General features: G+C 48.0%; 1 protein-coding gene across 1 annotated transcript; it reads left to right on the forward strand.

Annotated features, from left to right (window-relative positions):
* Positions 1–1,008: 1,008 nt before the first annotated feature.
* Positions 1,009–21,566, forward strand: LOC135804413 (uncharacterized). The gene is made up of 13 exons (XM_065318279.1): positions 1,009–1,277; positions 4,610–4,674; positions 5,002–5,072; positions 6,174–6,222; positions 6,647–6,709; positions 10,977–11,030; positions 11,907–11,977; positions 12,291–12,376; positions 12,682–12,862; positions 14,798–16,248; positions 16,751–16,800; positions 17,165–18,232; positions 20,107–21,566. Exons 1-13 carry the CDS (start codon positions 1,190–1,192, stop codon positions 20,413–20,415), a joined length of 3,606 nt encoding a protein of 1,201 aa, XP_065174351.1. The 5' UTR covers positions 1,009–1,189; the 3' UTR covers positions 20,416–21,566.
* Positions 21,567–22,642: the final 1,076 nt, after the last annotated feature.

Raw genomic sequence — 22,642 nt, forward strand, 5'->3', positions numbered from 1 at the left:
CCCCCCCCCCTTCTTAAAGTAGTATTGCAAGAGTAATAAGCATGCAGGAGTCGTAAATACCACAGACGACTCCCTGGTAATAAGCTGAGCTGCTACCTGGGAGCATATAATGCACCCTTGGTCAGTACATGATGTGATAAATAACCCCTTGGTCAAAATAGCAGCCGCCCCACCCCAAACACAACCGCGCACGCACTTAGGTTAACGCTATGGTCTTCTTCACGTTTCTTCGTCTTCCGAGAGAACATTCTCCAAGAAGCCAACAGAAAACAACAACCCTAAGACCAGCTAACTTGGCGAGGCACTAGCACTGGGCAGAAGCTCAACGAAAAACATTCTCGTCGAGCCTCAAAATGATTGGTCGTGTATGTAGCCTCAAAATGCCGTCGAGAAGGCCCGGAAAAAGTTGTACCGTCCATGATCCAAGCAGGGAGTCGTAAAATATTTTACGACTCCCTGGATCCAAGCCACATCGATCGTACCTGATCGAGCGGCTTTTTGTAGATCCTCTCGCCAGGATCAGTGCGCAAAATGGGAACATGTATCCAGCGGAAAAAGTCCACTGATCCTTTTTTGGTTCCTCTGCTCAGGTGAGCAGGCGAATTCGCACCCCCTCTCATTCTTGCACCACCAGGTACCTCACTCCTACAGTACTCTATAACTAAAAAGTAGTACCCTAGCTCTCAGCTAGCAGCTACGGAGTCGTATACTACTCCCTGCTATATATGCCTCCCTGGCATACCGGTATATGGGCAGAGTAGATCTACGAGTACGAGCTATGATTGTGGTCTCCGTATCGCAGACCGCGATATCGTCGAGTTGTCTGCATGATCTCGGCAAAAAGAGGACTTCTGCGTCATATCGCTTTGCACGAAGCTAGCACAACTCTACCTCTTCAGTGCAAGGGTCCACAGGTGGAGATGTACGCGGTGTCGATTCACAGCTCTACAACCGGTACTCTACGGTAACAGACGCCTCTTGTGTCTTGGCCAGAGTAGAATATCTCTGTTTGTGGTCAGGCACCTAAAGGTGTGTGGTTAGCTATCTCCATCGTTGAGGTGCAGCTGTCTTGCTATGAGTCTCAGTTCCAGACTAGGATAATAATGGCTTGCTAGGCTGTTTCTCGCGGAGAGAGAATGACCCCACATTCCGATCAGTTTTTAGTGTCTTCCGCACCGCAACTTCCATCATGAACCCGTTCGAAATTTTCGCTGTGGTGTGTTTGGCTTTTTTGGCTTTGCCAAATCACGACTCAGCTGTGATCTGTGCCTCTTCAGGTAAGTGAATTATTAGTTTCAACTTTGTGGGTACTGCTAGAATTGGGAGGAGAACGGTTGCCAACCAATTTGCCCACTTATCTATCACTCGCTTCTGGGTCTTCTCTCGAGTGTATTAACATGTGTGCTTTGAAAGCTGTAATAATATAATTATCATGTTATTTTGTGCTCTTGGGGGAGACTTTGTAGACCTCGTGGCTTGCGGATCTAATTTACTTGTCTCGTCCACGTTCCTTACGAAGCAGCTAGAACATTTCGCGTTGTGTCGGCTTCCAGAGATAACTTTCGATGCGTTTGCTTTCTTCTCAGAATTCAGTCCCACGTGTGCATGAGTGAATGTGTGTATTTGGCCACGGGGTGCGTGATTTCACCGTATCTAACATGTGGTCCGTATAGCGTAGACCTACGCTTCACCATGGATGATAACTTCGATGTAATTATGACTGCATGCTCGAGACGTTCGGGAGGGTATTACAACCAGGGAGTCGTACTCCCTGATTACTGTCTGGGACGATGATCCGTTTGGCTTCTGTGGAAAAGCGGCCCCGTCTCCCGTTCGGAAATATGTTGTCATATAAAGGCGAAATGTTTTCACTCCATGATCCAGTTATGGCTCATTCGCAGCAATGATCCTAAACGATGGAAGTGCGAATAGGCAGGTCAGATTTTCAATGGGGTACCGCAGTGACGGTGAAACTCGCGTTTTAATTTTAGAGCGAGTCACAGTCCTCAATGTGTAGACCATATGGCATGGTAGTCCGTAGACCACAATGCTTGTGATCACCAGCATTGTAGCAAACGTATTAATACTAGTATGCTAGCTGTCATCATACCGTACAGAAAAATGGCTGATGCTTGTGGAAAAATGTGCACCGCTGGCGTAGTTGTTCTTACTGCGATGCGTTCTAACAATATTGAGGTGCCTTTTGTTGGCTCTTCTGCATGGATTTCATTGACAGATGCGTTAAGCCCATGATCCTTCCATGAGTGACATGCAAACTGTACTATTATTATTATTATTATACCGTACATGGTATACTCACAAGCGAGACTTACATGTACATGATTATGACTATGATATCAGGCGCGTACGCAGGGTCACATCTAGGGGGGTTTCCAACCGAATCACTAAAAACAATGACTCGTTTAACCCTTTCTAAAGAGCCCTAGGAAATTTTCAAAATTATGCATTTTTTCGTGTTCTTTGGATCATAACTAACGTTACTTCAGTTCTACTCACTCAATCTTCATTATCTTAGGCTTCCTGGAAGTGGAAAGGTACCAGGGAGAGAATGAGGTCGAACATGATAGCCAGGACACAGTACACATGGTACAGCCATGTACATATCCAGCGTATCCAGCGCTATATGCTATAGCGGTAGAGTAGTAGCAGTAGTAGAATTTATTATTTTGATAGGGAAGGCCCTACAGACGTTGCCGTCTTGTTACAGGGAACCCTAAGTGCTCTTTACAGAGTGCAGCGACGGTGCGAAAAAATGCCCCAAACTGGGCCAAAGGCCCAAACGCGTCCTGCTCCAGCGATTTCGTTTCTCTTGATCGCAGAGTTTCGATTTGTTTGCTGCGTGCTCTTGAAAATATCACAAGTGAAGCCCCTGCAAATTTGAGCAAATCAGCGTGACGAAAGTCTCAAATTCTCGATACTCGAGTCGCACTGCGCGCTTTTGAAATTGCGAGATCACGGCTCAAGTTACGAACGATTTATCTCAAGAGATATTAATTGCTCGCAGCGCGCCGCAAATTGTTCCAACCGACCGCTGAGAGTTTTCTATTCGACCTGGATATTTGGATAGTTGGATTTGAGCCAGATTTGACTGAGTTACGATCTGTTGAAGTTTTGCATTCTTGCCAGATCGATCGTGCGCCCTACCAAAATATGCCCAAAAACGTTGCTCGTTTGGAACATTTGGGGGGTTTCCGGGCAACGGGAAACCCCCCCTGCGTACGCGCCTGGATATAACCAAGCGTCCATAATGGACTCTTGATATAACCTAACACTGGTTAAAAACCAGTATTAGATAAATCTAACAATTGCATGATTATGACTACTAGTAGTTGACATAACTGATAGTACGAGGTGATTCGTATTTTTTTTAACATTGGGTCATTTCTTAACAAATCGGTAAAATATCTCATTGCCAGCGCCTGCAAAAAGTCACGTCAAATTTCTTTTTACCATTGCCATTGCCAATGTTCTGTCAAGTTCGCCTCCAAAATTGAGACGGATATTCCTTCAGGAAGTGACATTGCAAGAGCTTTCAGTCTGCATGTGCGCGATGTTTACGGTAAAATAGAGTATAAGAGAGTCATAGCCGCTGGTTTCAACCTCCAGTGACAACATATTTAGTTGAAGAGGAAGCATATGATAGCTACATACTGGAAGCGACGCCTGGAAAGGAGGACTGTTGGTGTGTTGGCCCTGGTATTGGCCAAACATTGGCAATTACTGAATTTGCTAACAGATGTTGATCACAATTGCACATGAAATCAGGGTGATACACCTATTGCTATGCAAGCTTGACTGGCTTGTATTTGGATGAACATGATCTTGATCCAGTCTTGCTGGACCATCCTGGATACGTAGGGTCTCCTTCTATTGAAAACTGACTTGAAATTGTGCTGCTAAGGCCTATTTTACCATGATGGTAAGAAATGACCACAACAAATAATATGCGGAAAAATTGCCATTTTTCAACTGCCACCTGCTTCCCAACACCAAGGATTATGTGAATAAGAAACCCAACATTGCAATCCAAGGACATCAGTATTACATTTTTAGAGGAAGAAATGGAAAGATTCACACCTCGAACCCTACGGAAGGCTTTTTTACTTTCGTGTTAAATAATGACGAATCACCTCGTAGTACGAAGAGCATCCACACACGCGTGTCTGTGTTTTATTCATCTCAATAAACTCTGGGGGCAACTAAAGGTGGAGCTGAACATAAAGCCGGTCACGCGTGTACATAGTCTGAGACAGTGGACCATGTGATCACTAGTCATGCTGTGGAGTTGGCCCTGCTGTGCCGATGGCGTGGGGCTTCTCTTGCCGCACCTGTAGATTGAGATGGCTCCTTGGTGGCCAGATATCTACTGTGCCACAAGACCCACCAATTTCTGGACAGAGGTTCGCACTGATGCGTCTGGAGGCAAATGAATGTGCAAAATTAATAACCCCAGTTCCTGGGGGTAGTTCCGTCTTGGCCAGTTTGTGCGATCAGATGTGCTTGGAAACCGGGGCCCAAGATGCAGTTAGCACAATGTGGCACTGGTGGATTGATGGTCCTGCATCTTTTCTTTGTCCGTTGTTGCTAGATAACTTGCAATGTGAACCCCACCAGGTGGAGCGGCGCTTAAAGTTCACGCCTGGCCACGTGGGAGTAAGTACATGTGACACATGTTGCACTCAAGCTCATGTCTTTCATAAGGAGACTAGATAGCTAGTTGTGCCAGCCATGCTCTAGTCACATCTTGCTTTCAATTCATTGGTCATTCGAAAATCACGTGGCTGAGCGTGATGGTGCTGTGCTGTGCTGATGTAGTACAGGTTGCATTTCAATTTGGTATATTTCCATTGATTTTAACAGCAGGTTTTTGCATGTAAATGTATATGGTGACTGCTACAGTGAGTCCATCGGCCACTCTTCTTATCACCACTCATTTCAAAAGGCATTTTTCTGATCTCTCAACTGTGGCCCCATTTTTAGCCGGAGCTCATTTCATCCGTTGCCTCCAATCAGCACCGAAGGGATGCCGCACCTGCAGCAGCGGAAGCTCAGTAAGTTGGGCATTGTTCTTCCATGAGCAGCACAGTAAATTGTGGGTGTAGCGTGTATGTGCTGTCAGTGACTAGTTAGTTTGGTTCCGGGGGCCCTCTGACAAACTTTGAGCAGCAGAGAAGATTGACCAAATCCCATTACTACCAAATAGAACAAGTAGCCACTGCAAGTGATAGGATGCTAGAACGCTCAAAAGAAGGTAAATTATTTGACTCCCTAATATAGACATTTCAAAAATACCATATTGGGCATGCACGCAGTTATGACTGCAGGGCTGCAGCTGAAGTGAATATTCAGCTGCAGCAATGTTGTCTTCCCAAAAGGGCATATGGGATTATAATGCCCTTTTAGTTTTCCACTTCGTCAGTTTTCTGGCAGCCCTGAAACGCTCCAGTAAAAAGTCTAGCATACATACTCTTATGGTGCGTTGCTGTTGGCCCTATTCGGCCTTCTCTGAGCATTTTGGCTGCCATTATTGAACGTGAGTTTGGTAGAGTTTTCTTTCTCTTTCGCGCGTTGGTTTCGGGCTCTTCCTGACGGATGTGTCGGCCCAGAATCCTGTAATTGATCACCGCCAGGAATTCCAGGTTCTCCAGATTTTCCTGGCCTGGTCCGGATGACCCACGCCCTCAAAGAGCGCGGTCACCCATTCCAGGCATAGCTGTCGGGGCGTGGCTCGCCCCGGCTTTTCCTCTTGCTCTTGTAGAGCCTGTCAACGTCCTTCGATGGCATGGAAACAAGGTATGCAGCGCGACGTTTAGCCGTAGCTGACTTTTCAGCATTGAAAAAAAAAAAAAGTAAATTATCGTATCCGTTCCCGAAGGGAACTCACGTTCCCGAAGGGAACTCACGACGCGTTGAAGGCGCCTGATAAAACAATACCAATCTGATTGGCCGGCGAGAAAATTCCAAACCCTCCAGGTACTCGGCGATATACAGGTTACAGTATGAACAGTTACCACGATTCAAATGCTGATACACGACGAACGCAACTTGTCAGTGCACCGATCATCTGCCACCTGCTACCGTGAGGTCCACCTTCATACCCGGGTCACGACACACGTTCTTTGTTTCTGGTTTGTGCGTTGCTTTGCTTCTAGGTGCGTCATGCAGAGCATTTCACCGTCATCCTGCCAGAGAACGGGCGCAGTAAGTAGTGTGTATTGTGTGAGCTACATAAGCATTTGGTCCGGATATTGTAGCTCGTTTGCCTTGTGCAGCTCTTGGCTTGTATGACATGCCTATGGAAGTGATGCTGGGCCGCCAGCACACCAGATAAGGTTGTTTGTTTGTTTTTACTGCTGGGAGAAAGGAGCACATGCTTGCTTAAACAAATGAGTAGCAATGGGACGAAGCTTTCCCAGCTCAAAAGGAAGGTGTGAGTACATGTGTAGCATTTACTGCCAGCAATTCAAAACTTGTGATGGTGCAGGAGCTACGGCCGATGCCATTCAGAGAGGTGAAGGTATCCCAATGGATGCAGATACTCCGGTAAATCCAATGGTTTCGCTGCAAACTGTGTTTGTGACACTCCAACCCGTCTTGAATGCTACGTCCTTTTTTGCCCTTTCAGGTATCAAAGTCTGAGAAGTGCAGTACCTCATCTACACCAACATCAACAACGCCTCCCACTAAGGTAGTGGAGATTTATGTTTTCTTTTCCTTAGCTCCTGCAGTTGTTTCCATAGAAATGCGAAATGTATACCGTAGTGCCTTGTGTAAAAGCCTGTTTTGAACTAAAGCCTGATTTTCGAGATGCACCGTCGGCACATACGCCTGGTTTTAGTGTTGACATACATAGAAATACCTGTCTTGTATAGAAATCTGTCTCAAATAGAAGGCTACAAACTCCCCCCCCCCCCCGAAAAAAGTCTTATTAGCCACGGCTCTTAAACATGACTTTACGGTATATTTTGTAGGCAAACAGCGGTTCTTACAGAACTCAATAGTGTTGCGGAGTCCAGCTTATGACATGCTGTCAGCTCAGTGCATCTTCGTTTTCACAACGAGTCTGACCAAGGACTGTGTCATAGCTAGTGATCTATCTAGTGGCACCAGGCCGTCAACCAATACAGTCGACAATCGAGCGGATAACAATCTCACCTGTTCCTAGCTCAAGTGCAGTGCAGCAGAGGGTTGAAGGGAGAGTGATCAAAGAATGACGAAGATACTTGTTCTTTTCAAAGCATGGCTATTTATGTGATTGCTAGAGGTATAATTTGAGGTATGATTATGCATACATCGATAATAGTAATTATTAGTCAATACGTATTTGGCTCTGCGGATTCGGCGGCTCCATACGTCGTACCTTCTAGCTGTGCAAGTATTTCTACCTTCGTGACTTGAGTTGGCGGCAGCGTACCGCGGGTTGCCGTGGCGCATTCTAGCATCTTTGCCCTCAGGGCCCTTCCCTCTGTTGCAAAAGAAGGATCCACGAGCGGGATTCGAACCCAGCACCCCTGTCTTTCCGGGACAGTGCCCTACCGATTGGGCTACCGGGGATCACACACACTCATGGGTCCTTCTTGCTACACTGCTCCCCCGCCCCAACAGGCTGTGTCCTCACGCCGTACCTAGCTCGCGGGGGGTACGATGGGTCGTGGGTTCGAGCCATTGCCAGGCGCCAATGTTATCAATAGGGTTTTGTTAGGTTCACACCAGACCACCAGAGATACCAGTTTATTATAGTTGAGAGTCGTATATCTCACGGGACGAGGACAGATTGACACCAGCATTAGGGAAAGGATTCGACTACTGGCTAGATTATGGAAAGTTTGGTAATATTATGTGAACTACAATAAAATGTACGGTGCAATGCATGAGCGCGCCCATTTAGCTGGGCGCGCATTATTATGTGTATAGCCCGACTATGTACACTATAAAGGGATGTAATTAGATCAATTGTACGGTGGTTTTTATGTGCAGGGGCAGAAGGAGGGAAAACGGGCTACAAATGTGTATGGTACTAATTATTACATGCAGGGGCAGCGGGGAAATGGGTCATATATGGTTATGAAGTGTGTACGTACGAACTACTGCATGCCAGGGAGTCGTAAAATATTTCACGACTCCCTGCTGCATGCAGGGCTAGGGCCTAGGGGTAGGGGGTAATGGGTCAAATTATGGTTATGAAGTGTGTACAAACTACTGCATGCAGGGCTAGGGGTAGGGGGTAATGGAGTGCGTATGAACTACAGCATGCAGGGGTAGGGGGTAATGGAATGTGTACGAATTACTGCATGCAGGGGTAGGGGGTAATGGAGTGTGTATGAATTACTGTGTGCAGGGGTAGGGGGGGGGGGGGGGTAATGGAGTGTGTATGAATCATGCCGGGGTCGAGATCCAAATATGGGATGCGTATAACATTACCTCCCCCCGTGGGGAACAAAAATCGTGTCCCCACGATCTAGGAAAAAAAATTGATAAGGCCACACTTAGAAGGTGTGTGGTTCGACTAACATGGACATTTTTTTTACGGGCGGGCGGGCGGGCGGATTTTTTTTTTTAATATAGTTTTTAGTACATGTAAATACACTGTACTGCCTTTAGACACCCAGTACATCGGCATTATTACGCAGTGTTATGCCATACATGTTGTATAAAGGGATCACTGGCTAATACTTTGAAACATTGTGTAGCTCTGGAACGAGAAGAGAATAACTTCAAGCGGTGACTCTGACTGTCCAAATCATCAAGCAAATGAAGAACGATGCGAGTTGAAAGTAAGTTCGGGAACTACTTCGAAGTACAAATTGTACAATGTACCGGTACATGTATTGCTAGTTTGGTGTCGGCGTGCACGAATACATGGGCTTTTTCCATCGACGCTTCCTGTGCTTGCACACATGGAGCAGCAACTTACCGGTAGAGGTGAAATATCGTTCCCAATACACGAGGAAAGTGCAATCTCGTCTGTCCTTCATCCCAAAACAGAAGGCCGTCCTTAATCTGGAACGAGGCAATCACTCTCAACCGGACGGTCACTTCAAAATAAGTCTCGCCAGTCTGCCGGTGGTCGTATCGAGTAGACTCTACTACCAGCACAAGGCAGCAGTCGTACCACTCACTGCACTGCACTGCAGTACAACTACAAGTCAAGTCCAAAAGGAGCCGCCTGCGTCCGCAGACTCACGCTGCACAGCACGTAGACGTGGACGTGTTAAGTCCACGTACGTCAGTCACACGACAGCCCGCCGAAAAAAAGTTACGGTCGGGCTGAAAAATGTACGGTCGGTCGGGTGAGTCGAACCACAGACCTTCTTCAGTGTGGCCTAATACTAAGAATTAGGCATGCATTGTAACAAGCACACATATACGTACACGTACACCGCTACGCACATACAAGTCAAACATGCACTCATTCCGCAGATACCCACATGTGCAATTAATTATTCTAAATATACTACTCTACAGTGGATCCTACTCTGCATCGGACCAGTCGGCCTCCGAAACCAGTTCTGGGTCCTGGCTGAAGCGATCGAACCGGCCCGACGGGTTCGACGGTGGCGGTGGTGGTGGAGGTGTGGTCGGTGGGGGAGGAATCGCCCGGGGTCGGGCCCGCTGTTGGAGGCGAGCTGCGGCCCGTCGCCGAGACCTGGCGATGAAGGCGGGGGTTCGACGACGGCGGGTCTGGCGTGTGTTGCGGCATCGCTCAATCGTCCGGCGAGCATCCTCCGGTGGCATTAGTGGGCGTGGTGGTGTTGTGTGCCGGGGAGGGTGTTGTGGTTGCAGAATACAAAAAAACAAAGGAGTGACAGAGGGTACTACGACAGCGAGGACGAACACTCAGCTGGAGATTAATGCTTAAAAGATGACGGAGGGGACTTCTCTGGGTCGTGGGTTCGAGCCCCACGTTGGGCGCCAATGTTGCAAAAGAAGGATCCACGAGCGGGATTCAAACCCAGCACCCCTGTCTTTCCGGGACAGTGCCCTACCGATTAGGCTACCGGAGATCACACACACTCATGGGTCCTTCTTGCTACACCTCTTATCAATCATCGTATGTTGCAAAGCGGCAACGCCGTGTTCCCGCCAACGGGCCTGGGGTCTTCTGTCTACAGTATGTGCAGTACTGCAGACCCTTTGCGCCGTACGACGCGAGAAGAGGCGCCACTCTTGCTCAACTAACAAGGGTATCAGATCCCTTGCAGGACTAAGCGTGGTCCCCTCAAGCTCAACAGTGTAGTGAGTACGACGCTGACGACTTGTACTGAAGGTGTCGTCGATGTACGACACCACTTGGTGGCCCTCTGCCACGAGATGTAAGCCATGATTGCTCAACTAATGAAAGTGCCAAATCCCTCGCAGGACTAATCATGGTTCTAATGGAACTCTAGAATAATTTCGGAGTTCAGCTTTTGGTTTACTGAAGCTCAATGCATGGTCGCTTTTGCGACGAGTCCAATCCGGATCATGACACTAGCATTGCAAGCCATGCAGTGCTGCCAAATAATTTTCGCCCCAAATCTGACACCCTTACCGCTATACGGCTGGCCACATTTTTACTCTCACTTCTCAGCATTTTTTTTCAAGAAATTGAAAATTATCAGCCAAAATGGGAGGAAAATTTGCTTCGTTACCATGGTAACCGATATGGCGCCCGGACTTTGTCACGAATTTTGTAATGCATGAGTGTTCTGTATTCATTTCCAGCACCTGCATCATGATTGTTAAAAGCTCAAAAGTGAAAATACAGGACTTCTGCATTGGAAAGTACTGGCCCCTGACACTTTTGGCTGCTTTTCGGACGTGTCCTTTTTCGGACCGGTTTTCGGAACAGCCTTCAAAATCTGGACACTGTCCAAAAAATGGGACTGTTTGGCAGCACTGCACATGCCTGATCAGTCACATCAAGCTGAATTTTCAATCTATTTCGATTATTTTTTGTTATTCCTCTTCTGCAGAGTAAAAAGAAAAAGCTGAAGAAGAAATCCAAGAAGAAGAAAAAGAAAACTAAGGTACCTGTGTGGGGATGCCTGTGCTTTGACAGATTGTAATTCTCTAATGCAGGATTCTCTGACCTTTTCCTTGGAAGCCCACGTGAGAAGCATTCCTACTACTGGCCAGGCCGCAGAAGTTCTAGTACGCGATAGCTTGCTATGGCTGTTCTACACAACCTGTGTGCTACTATTTATGACGTGTGCTGAGCATTGTACACTTGTGGTGCATACCGGTAACAATCACTATAGATCCATACCATCCTGAGCTGTTTTGACATTAATTTTTAGTATTAATGATAGCTTGCATAGACCTCGGTCCTACCGGTAGGACCTACCGGTAGGACCATCATACACAGACATGCTGCATGGCCTCTGTTCTAACATTGACCTAAAACTTGACCCTAAACTGTTGCTCAGGGGCTAATGAAGGAGTCCACAAATTTTAGACGTGATCGCACAAGGCATAGTACGAAATTCCATGGTAACAGCAAATGGTAACCATGGAAACGGTGTATGGAATTATGCATTCCACTGCCTTGGCAGACTAATAAAAACATTAGTACCTCACCACGATTGATGTGCCAAGGTCAAAATTCACTTTGGACAGAGTTGCTAGCGCTCCGACAGGAGTATGTGCGGCCATTTTGACAATTGATAAAATTGCGCGTATGCAATGCACTGGACATAGTCTTGCATTTTGCGCCATTACTTTGCCTGACAAAGACCTCATCTCAACAATTTTTTCAAGAATTTTCTCAACCAAAAGCACTTTTGCAGCACGATTTCTTGGGTCCTACCGGTAGGACCCGTGGTCCTACCGGTAGGACGGCATGCAAGCTATCATTAAATTATTTTACCTTCTGGCTCATTTTTCTGCTGTCGTGTACTTTCTAGAAACTGCCAGCGGTCAGCTCCAAGCATCTGGTCATGACCTCACTGCAACTAAAGACCAATGAATTAGCCAAGTATGTACCTACTGTGTTCTGCTTTTCTGATGTTTTGTTATCACTGACGTATAAATTGTAGAGTGGCTGGTTGCACAGCCAGTGACATGTACATGACATAGATCATGGTCAGGACGAAGTTTTTATGGTATGTGGTGTGGCCACTTGGTCATGGTCAGGAACCACTTCGAAGTAGAGTTGAAGCCCCCCCCCCCCCTGAAGGTATGCTGCACCTACAAGATCACGGGAAGCAAATCGCTTCCTACACTGTTGGCCATTCATCATATTCTGTGCGAGCCATAAGCGTGAATATGACATTGTGTTGTTTATCCAGGTATGGATATGCATCTGCTAAGGTCAATGGCTCTCTCATGTTGCCCATATACATCCAGAAACCCATGACACGTGGAATGTGCTTGGGTAAGTGGTAGAATGTGGTCACGGCTGCATCTGTTTTAGATTACTTTAAGCGCAGTGTATATGGGCTGATGCCTGGGGGTTCGACACTAGCGCCAGTCGTTGCGCTTGTGGCACTCGGCTTGTATCTGTTGGGCAGTGCAACCCGTGCATTGTCGTCCTCGCCGTCGTGCGGGTGTGTGTGCACGTGTGCATGTGTGTGTGTGGGGGGGGGGGGGTGCGTGCGTGTGTGGGCGCGTGCGTGTGAGGGGAGATCGGGGATTAGAAATTAATTGTTTCCGCCCACGCCTTGTCATCTCTCCTTGCAGCTCCTCCACAAACGACCCAGCATTCACTGATGCTGTATAATCCTCAGAAGAAGCCTATTAATATTTCTCTATCGCTGGGTGCAACCAGTCCCAGGCAGTGTGCTGTCAGGCGCCTGGTTCTCGACGAATGCGGCTTCACTCTTATCCTGCCGTCCAACACCACCATGGAGCTGCATCTTAAGTAAGTAGAGTCATGTACATGCCTAGACATCATGGCCGGCTTACCAAAGGCATGGCTGGTATATTTAATTTAAAGAATAAGAATCATGAGTAGATTGTCAGTGCATTGGTTGAGTTGGTATTTGGGGTGAGTGGACTCTGACGAATGTCGACCATTATCAGCAGCCCTCGCAGGCGAATAGTATCAAGAGTACATAGCCCCCAAGAGCGTGCCACTGCAGCTATGGGGTCTGCGACGGCAGAACTTCACGTCACGTGACGGACGTGTACACATTATCTTCACCACTGTGCGTGATATCAAGAGCACATCAACTAGAGTGTGCAACTCAGGATGGTTCCTGTGGGAGCGTAATCCATGCAGTACGTCATTTTTGACGGCATGGTAAGTCACGTGTACGGTAAAAAAGTTGCGTAACCCGTCCCGGTGGTGCAGTTCACTGAGTTTGTGCTGATTTCGGGGGGTTTGATACGGACAGCCGGGTGAATTTATTTGACAGCGGATGTACGGAGCGTGCGCAGTCACACAGAAACACCGAAATCCTAAAACAGGACGTCTAGAATCATGCAAACGTGGCTGATTTCCGGGCTGTGAAGCACAACAATTTGAGCTGTACACGAGTCGCGGCTTGGCTGACCTCATCAAGGTGATGTAGTGCATGAACTGCGCTATTTCAGATGCGATGTGCGCAGTTGCACACTCTGGTTTATGTACTCTTGATGATAGGTGCTGGGTTGTTACCATTATCGCTTGATCCTGGTCACAGCACCAAATGTCCTGGTCCTGGATCACCGGCCATTTCTGTTCAGAGGAGAACACACACAGTAGAACGTGTTTTAGCATTATCGCTTGATCCTGGTCACAGCACCAAATGTCCTGGCCGGTGATCCATCTAGTGGCACCAGGCCATCAACCAATATAGTTTACTTCAAGCAGATAAGTAGCTCACCTGTTCTACGGCTCACACAAGACAGTCGAGGGTTGACGGGAGCGATTGAAGATTCTTAGTGCTGACTCGAAGGTGGAATGAGCGGCCCCCGCCTGCAAGGCCACCAACAAATCTTGCTGATGGCTGGTGTGTCTCGGCAGTGGTCGTGCCGAGGTGGTACGTCGATGATTGTCCGCCATTCTGTTCAAGAAGAGGACACACACATTTAAAATGTTACCATTATCGCTTGATCCTGGCCACAGCACCAAATGTCCTGGTCACAGTGTCCTGGCCGGTGATCCATCTAGTGGCACCAGGCTGTCAACCAATATAGTTGACTTCAAGCAGATACGTAGCTCGCCTGTTCTACGGCTCATACAACAGTGTAGACGAGGGTTGAAGGGAGCGATCGAAGATCTTTACTGTTGGAAAAGGCTGGCAATTTATATGATTGCTAGGATAGTTTTACATGATATAATTAGTTATGATCGAATAGAATATTAGTTAGTTGTACATTGGAATACAGCATTACAGGGAGCTCGCTCACCCAAGTGACATAATTAGATAGCAAGTTGCGGGATTCAGCTATGACTTCGTACGTCGGCCTTGCTGGGGTCGCGTAACATCGTTGCCGCCTTGATTCTTACCGCTCCTTCGCCCGCAGGCCCTTGCCGCTCATTCCCCGTAGGGTGCATGACGGCAATGCCGTGTTCCCGCCAACGGGTATGCGGTCTACAGTACGCGAAGTACTGTCGACCCTTTGCATCTTACGACACGAGAACAGGCGCCACTCTTGCTCAACTGAGTTGCCCACTCTTGGGCACTCTTGATAGCATGCATGTACATGTAACAATCCTGAATTCCTAGTTCAGCGTAGGATGTTACTGAATACACAACCTCTTTATGTTTGAATGCTTTCACAGCTAACTGTGTTAAAATACGCTACCACTAACGTTGCGGTTGGTCTTGTTCTTGTGGTTGTCACCGTTGTTGTCATTTTCCACCTGTAGGTACACTCCTAATTATAGCCAGCCAATCGATGCTCATGACATACATGTCCTGGATAAGGCGGGCGTACGCTCTACGTACAGAGTGTCCGCTGTCCTACCATACGAGGTGTCGACACAATGCAAGACCTTTAGAGATGCTAAGGAAAGCAAGGATCGAGAGGCAAAGGCAGATGTTGCAACAGATGCTATTCTCACTGATCTTCTGCATCAGACGCATATTATGGTGGCCATTGCTGTCGCACTTGTTCTTGTGGTAGCCGATCTGCTATCAAGGGGATCACTTCACACAGCGTGCTTCACAGTGCTCGCACATACCGCTCCCTTCAGGTTTTTCCACCGGCCGGCCAAGAAGAGGCCCAGGTACAAGCTTCCCAAGGTCAACCTGAGTGCGCAAGTGTCACGCGAGCCAAAGAGCAGCCCGGAGAGCGAACGGCCTGCCGGCGGTGAGCTTGGCATGCAACACACCAACAAGAACGAAGACCACCGGGCTGTAGCCAGCAAGGTTGCCAAAGTCAAACCCAGCGTGTCAACAAGAAAATCCCAGGACATTGCCACTGCAGTATTAGCAGCTGCACCTGCAAAGAAGTCCAGCAGTTCACGGTCATCTCACGGCAAGGGAAAGCAGCACAGTGTTGTATCGAGCGACAGCTCTGCAGCAGCCGCTAGATCAAGCCAGAGTTCCGCGGAAAAGTCCGAGGTTTCGTTCAGAAGGAAAGCGTCTCCGTCGAGAAAAGCTAGCTCATCATCAAGCAAAGTCCAAACAGCCATAGTTAATCCTGTATTTGTGGTGCAAGCCAACTTGCCAAGTAGCATGGACCCATCTGAGCCGCAACTTGTGGACACGGCCATGGAAGAGTTGTCGGCGGGTCTAGCAAGCGTTGCTTCCGAGGAGCCGTTCCCACTTAATTCTCTCTTTGTCTCTAGAGATAACAGTTTTGACTCCATGTACTCCCACACGGACACTCGTTCAAGTTTCGAAGAGGACGACATGGCATTCGGTGACTTGGATGATGGTGGCAATGGAGTCAATGATATGTTTTCCCTAGGTTTAGTTTCCCGTTCATCAAACACCTCTACTGATAGTGGATGCCCAGATGACTCGGATGTTGATCCACACAACTCCGAATGCGTAGACGAAAAACATGACGGGCTGCCTGGACAGAAGCAAATGCGCTCTAAATCGTGTTCACACAAAGACTCAAATCCGAAGTGGGACTCGTCTTCACGCCACGAGCTGGGAAAGTCGCTCTCATCACCATGTGCCTCTCAACCAGGTCCTCGGGCCTTCAGTGATTACAGTTTGTCAAAGATACCTGAATACCTGACCTCCCATGTTCTCTTGACAGCATCTAACCAAGACATGGGCGGTGAGCGAATGGACGGCACGTTTGAAGACCCATCATCAAACGAGCAACGGCTGACTCCTAAATTCATATCTGTGTGCGATGACGGTAAGTCTTTGTCTAATGCAGAATTGGCACCTTGTGTACTTGGCACGTACCTTCCTCAATCCATACTGCAATCGTAATTAATTACTCATCACGTGTGTGACTGCTAACTCTGTAGTATACTGAATATATCACACAGATCGAAAAAAAAACTAGATTATAGCTACAAGTATGTACTACTGAGCAGCTACATTGCAGCGCCGGAGTCCTGCAGCAATCTATCTAGTACATGTACTGGTATTCCTTCTCTTCTCCGGATACCTTGGGATCCTGGGCTCAATTCCTGGCCAGGTTTGTCTCAGCATGATCATGTGTATGCAGAGCTATGTCAGCTACTCGCATCATAACATCGGTCAGTGAGCACTGGGCCATTTTTGTAGCTTGTGTGCATGTTTCACAGTGTTTAACTTAGTTCTCCTACTCCCCTTCTTGTCTGTGCCCGTCTGTCATGTATGCGTATGTGGTTTGCGTGTGTGCCGCGGTGTGCACTGCGTTCTTGGCACAGATACCGACACCGCAGAGCTTGCCACCTATTTTGAGGAAAAACTGGACGTGGTGAGTGGTGTGTTGCACCGGCCAATCCAAAATTGTTATGACCTCCATCCCCCAGTGTTTACACTTGTACATTCAAGTGCAAGCGCGTAGCCCACATCATGAGGCACGGGGGGGGGGGGGGGGGGGAGCACAGGCAGGTATTTTATTGTGATGTTTAATAAAGTATTGACGTTTCGGGCCAGTCACTCATTGTATGCAGCGCATGCGCAGATTGTGAATAGCAACTGAATAGAGCGGTTGTCTGTCGACAAATCCCCTTCTCTTTCATATTGCAGTTGCATGATGTCCACAACTTTCTCAGTTCATTGTTTCAAGTTGACTGAAATTCTTTTCTGTGTATTGTGGTCATGTGTTGTATTCTCAGCAACATGATGAAAGCAGTAAGGCCTCCACACCATCTTCACCTGGCGCCATCCGAAGCGTTCGAGAGACTGTTGACATCGCGCTATCCAAGACTCTCGAGACGTTCGCCGTCCCACGCACACAATCGCCGCTACTCCAAACCCCTCCCACCACTGACAAGGCCACTGAAAAGGAAGAAGGGAAGAGGACAGCATGGAGTGACAGCTGTCAGCCAGAGCAAGAACTACACAAGCCACGGGGGCAGCAGCCAGAACCGACGGAACCGAAGCTGCCAGCACCGTCTCCACAGCCACCGAAGCCACTTCCAGTGCCTAAACCCAGGCCGCAGCCGCAGCACACAGCATGGCCACAACAGCAGGCAACAGCAGAGCGCGGGAAGGAGCCTCTTTTGAGGCGCGGCTCTGGGCCATTATGCCCAGCATGCCCATCATGCTCACCGACGGCTATAACTTCCAGAATGCTAGATGCTCACATTGCTGCTCGACGTCTATCAGCAATGCCAATGCCAATGGATATACCAATGTCCATGAAGTTGGCACAGCTGGCTGTGGATCCGTTCTCTGATGTTCAGGATGCACACATTAGCATGCTGCGAAGGCGTCCCACACTGCCTCCTGCTTGGCGACCTGACGGGATTGCAGCACGCTCACTTGTAAATGTTCAGTATGTACCCTGCTTACCCTTGCAGCACCAACCTCCAATGATACCTGCACCGGCGGTACCAAGATGGGTCGGCCATCCTCAAGCTGCAATGGCGGCGGCAGCAGCAGCAGCGGCGGCTGGACGCAGTGGCAGCATGCTGGATTTGCCTCGCGGACTTATCCCAGTACTTCCTTCATTCTCTGGTGGTGTTATGCCTGCAGTTGGAGTGCCTGGCATTCACTATCCAGCAATGCATGTTCCACTTGCTATGCACCCAGCTTACTGTAAACCTATGCATACTGCTCCATCAACCGCATCAACACCTGCTCCAGAGGCGAACAAAGTTGAAGCCAAAGCTGAAGCCAAAGCTGTCCCAGAGCAGAAAGCAAAGAGACCCGTGGACATTGTTCAGGAAAAGGTTGATAAGGTAAGGTGACTGTCTGTGCTTTGTACATGACTGCAGTTGCGCTGAAATACGGCCCAAAGTGAAACGCTGGCTCCCTAAACCAGTTGTCATTTCATTACTGCATGTCTACAAACATGCTACAGTGCTGCTCAATGAAATCCAGTCGCGGCACTCAAGTTTGCGCCTTGCACCATTCCGGCTGCGGCCAGCCCCAGTGTTCACATGTCTACAGTCCATTCATAAAAAGATGGGCCCTGGCTCTGGCGAGCTCCCGTATTTGGCGATTTTTCGTGATTTCATCGTACACAGTGCAGTGCTGCGGAATTTGAAATTTGAAAAAGGGTCCAAAAAGGGTACCTGAACTGGGGTTCGAACCGCACAATGCACTGTTGCAGGCGGGGTCAAACGACCTGAATTTTTATGGTTTTTCCCAATTCTTTTGGGGCAAAACCTGGCCGAAATCCTATTCTTGTTATGGCTTGCTTTTTGGACAGAAAAACTTCAGAAACATAATTGGAAGAGGACTCCATAGGGGATTGCAGAAAAAATTCTAAAAAAACTCACAGTTTGACCCATTTATGGCCAAAAGCTAGAAGTCCATCTTTTTCTGAATGGACTGTAGGGCTGCGTAAAGCCCAGCGCGTACTTGAGTGACTCGAATGAATTTCATTGAGCAGCACCGTACAATCATGTACATGTACGTCTATATCAGGGAGTAGTGAAATACCATATTTTTACTACTCCCTGGCCTATACTCAGCAGCACGTGTAGAACTTTCAGGGTGTCAGGGGGGGGGGGGGGGGCGTCCCTGTTGCAAGTCCGGTATGTCGAATGTGCACTTTGGGTCGCCGGGTTTCGCCAAGCACAACTGCAATGCTGACGTGCGTGTGCGTGGCACCTTTCACATACATACGCCTCGCATTACTATTCCATTGGACTGGTGCAGGGCAGGCATTCGAGGGATTAAGATGCACACCGCAGGACAAGATGTACATCGCACGAGTCAGGTGGATGAGCTTGGGGAGGGGGGCTTGAAACCCCCAAGGTCCAGGCACACAAGTCACGGCTGTCAACACACGTGTGTGAGGCCTCCCTCCCCTCCCGTATGGGTCGTCTAGCTGTGTGTCTTTGGCATTTTGTGGAGCATTTTTTTCCCGTATTGCGCACATGTTAAATACAGGGGTAAGCAGCAGCAGCATTCGGCCCTGTACAGATTTTTCATCATCCAGCACACGCTCTCCAGCCAACCTCGACACGTTGCCACAGCACACCATGACTGCGCTCTCCAGCCGACCTCGACACGTTCCCACAGCACACCACCAGCAAAGCGACACGTCCGTCGGTACTGAATTCCTTCATGCAGCTGTTTCGAGTACGAAACTCTCACTAGTGAAGTAGATATTGTGGAGCTGCTAAGAAGGAATTCAGTAGTCACGAGTACGGTTCGTTGTTGTTGAGAATGTGCAGAGCTTGAATGCTTGGTAGGCAAATATAGCCAGATTACGTAGATCGGGAGTTTGATGTGGACCTGTGGACACGGGTTGTACCATGTTATTTCTGTCAGATGCGCGTACGAACCCTGGACTTTTCGATCACCATTTTTCCTACGTCAGGGAGGTAAAGGTGGCAGTGTGAATAAAAGCGATCAATTGATTCTGAGAGGATCCAATGGATCGGGAGCGGGATGCGACCAAAGATCACAGCCCCAGACTGACTTTTCTGCATCAGCAGGAATGTCATCGCCGTCAAAGATATTTTTTATAGGCACACTGCATTGATCCGTTGGAAATTCGAGGAGTTCACTCAGCGTTCTCTTGTTACCGTAACTCTTATAGGTTGCAGTTCGTTGAAACCCTGTTGTCGTCACTATCACACCTTGTGTTTGACTTTTGTAGGCTATGGAGGAGATGCAGAACAATGCCAATAACATTGAGTCGGCCATGTTTCTCTGGTCCGAAGAAGACTGGTCTGAAGAGAAAGTGTTCCCGTCAAGTCTGGATTGTTTGCCTGGTGACTTAAATGCGGCTGGATTGTTCGTCAACGATACTGCCGACAAGGATGATGAAGACATCCCTGAGGTGGCTGATGATGACAGCCAAGAGTTTTATGATAGCCTCGCCAACGTCTCTCTGGATGATGGTGATGGCGATGACGATGATTTATTGCGCATGTGCTTTGACAGCATCAAGCCAACTGGCCGCTGATTTTTGGGTCCCTTTTTTATCACTTTCCCCGTCTTGATACGGATTTACTCACCTGGTAATGACTTGCACCACTGTCCTTTGTCCTGTCACTCTGTCTTCATTCAACGTCCTGGCTTTCTTGTTCTCTACCGCCTGCCTCCTCTGAGGTGCTTTGTCGTTGGTGTTGGCGTCTACCTGAGCATTTCCCCACCTGTTTTATACCCTGTGACGGTTGGTTGTTGCAGCCATGGCCGTCACAGGGGCTCCACCGTCACTTTTCAACCACCCAGACACGTGCACACCACTTGCCCAGTACTTTTTTTACTACTACATGTACTGCCAGGTTGGTGCGTCTCGTGCCGCTAGATGTGAATAGCTGCTGTGCTGAATTGCATTCAGTTCGTCCAGCTCGTTCTCATGTTCCTGCAGACCTTGAGTAGTTGGAACATGCCATACATGTTTAAAATTACATTCTCATGTCCCCCGTCCCGTCATAGAATTTAGAGTGCTGGGTGTATATGTATTGGACACATTAGCTTGACACCAGTGGCATATGCTTACTAGATTTTTGTGTGCTGCCACACGAGGCTGCTACGCCAAAGTTTTTCTCACTGCCACCTCTGGCATTTTAGTGGATGTTGTCAATGCTTTACTTGCTTTCATTTGATCACCGATCTGTATTGACACCATTTCAGTATTCATAGCCGTCCCTTTCTCTCAGGGCAAGCTCTGCTATCCTTTCGATTTGTTTCTGCACGTGTAGTTCTTTCACCTGGTTTCATCAGCATAGTGTGTTTATGCGTGCGTACTCTGATCTCTATCATCTTTGCATCTTTAGTTCTGCCTAGATCTATAGCAGTACATTCTAGTTCGCTGTGTTCTTCATCCCCTTCTAAAATTATCACCCCGATCGTGCAGTATAATATTATAGAGTAAGTTCGACCTTAGTTAGTAGCACAACAATCTCTAGCCGTTTAGAATCGTGCGCCTGTTCTAGTCGTGGTAGCATTGAAGCAGCACCAGCATTATATCAGTGTGCCACCATATCCTTATTCCTGCCAGTGGTGTTATTCCGTGCACTGCTCTATCATTTCCATTCATTTATAAGCAGAATGATCCTCTCATTTTTCTGACTTGCCTTTCAAAGACTCTGATCCCACTCTGTAAGTTGAGCTCCTCTCGTGCCTGATGACGTGTGATTGTCTCTGTCTGGGTACATGCGGTTGCGGTTGGTTGTGCGAATGCGAGTGCGCATGCGCATGGGAATGGTTGTGAGTGCATGCGCGTGTGTGTGTGTGTGTGTGTGTGTCTGTGTGTACGTATGGAAATGGTTGTGTATGCATGTGTGGTTGTGTGTGCATGTGTGTGTGCATGTGCGCATGTGTACGTGTGTGTCACGTGCATGTGTGTAGGTGTGTGTGGGTGGGTGTGTGTGTGGGTGAGTGGGTGCACATACAGGCGTGCAATGACACAAAGCATAATCACTGGTTTGAGGGAAAGACGCAAACGAGAAAAGTCTGAAGAAAAAGATTGACTGTCACCACCAGGACTCAAACCAGGGACCTTCGTTTGTAGCCAGCGATGCTCTAACCACTGAGCTATGGTGTACCAATTATTTGTTTGTTTGTATACTTTATTTGAATTCGCAAATCCAAACGAGCACAAATGCTCAATGACAATTACAGTGAAACCTCGTTAGAAAGAACACTGATAAGACAAATGTTTGTTAAGAAGAACTAATATTCGTAACTCCATTGGATAAATCACTGTGTATTCACTGGGTATAACATACGGATAAGAAGAACTCCCGTTATTGCAAACAAATATCATCGGTCCCTTGATGTTCGTCTTAAAGAGGTCATGAAAACCATGTACTCTGTAGGTTTGCTATGACAACAAAGTTGAACAAAGTGTTGTAGCAGACAAGTTGCCGGTGGATAGCATAATGCCAAGAGTAGATAAACAAGAGTGTGCAACTCCGGATCTCTCCTGCACAATCTGCAGAATTTTTTTTTTTTCACGGCGGAATTTTTTGTTTACGTCACCTTTTTTCAGAGAAACGCGGCTTTGCCGCAGAGCAGTGTGAGAGCACGTGCTGGGCACCGACCTTGTAGTGTAAAGCCCAGCCAAGTGCACGAGGGAAAACTCTCCAAAAGGCTCGCAGCGCGTGCGTCGTCGAAAAGATTACGTCAACAAAAAATTCCGCCGTGGGCCAACCCCACGGCTGTCACGATGGTCATGTACTCGG

This window comes from Sycon ciliatum, chromosome 1 (assembly GCF_964019385.1).
Source record: "Sycon ciliatum chromosome 1, ocSycCili1.1, whole genome shotgun sequence".
Classification (NCBI taxonomy): domain Eukaryota; kingdom Metazoa; phylum Porifera; class Calcarea; order Leucosolenida; family Sycettidae; genus Sycon; species Sycon ciliatum.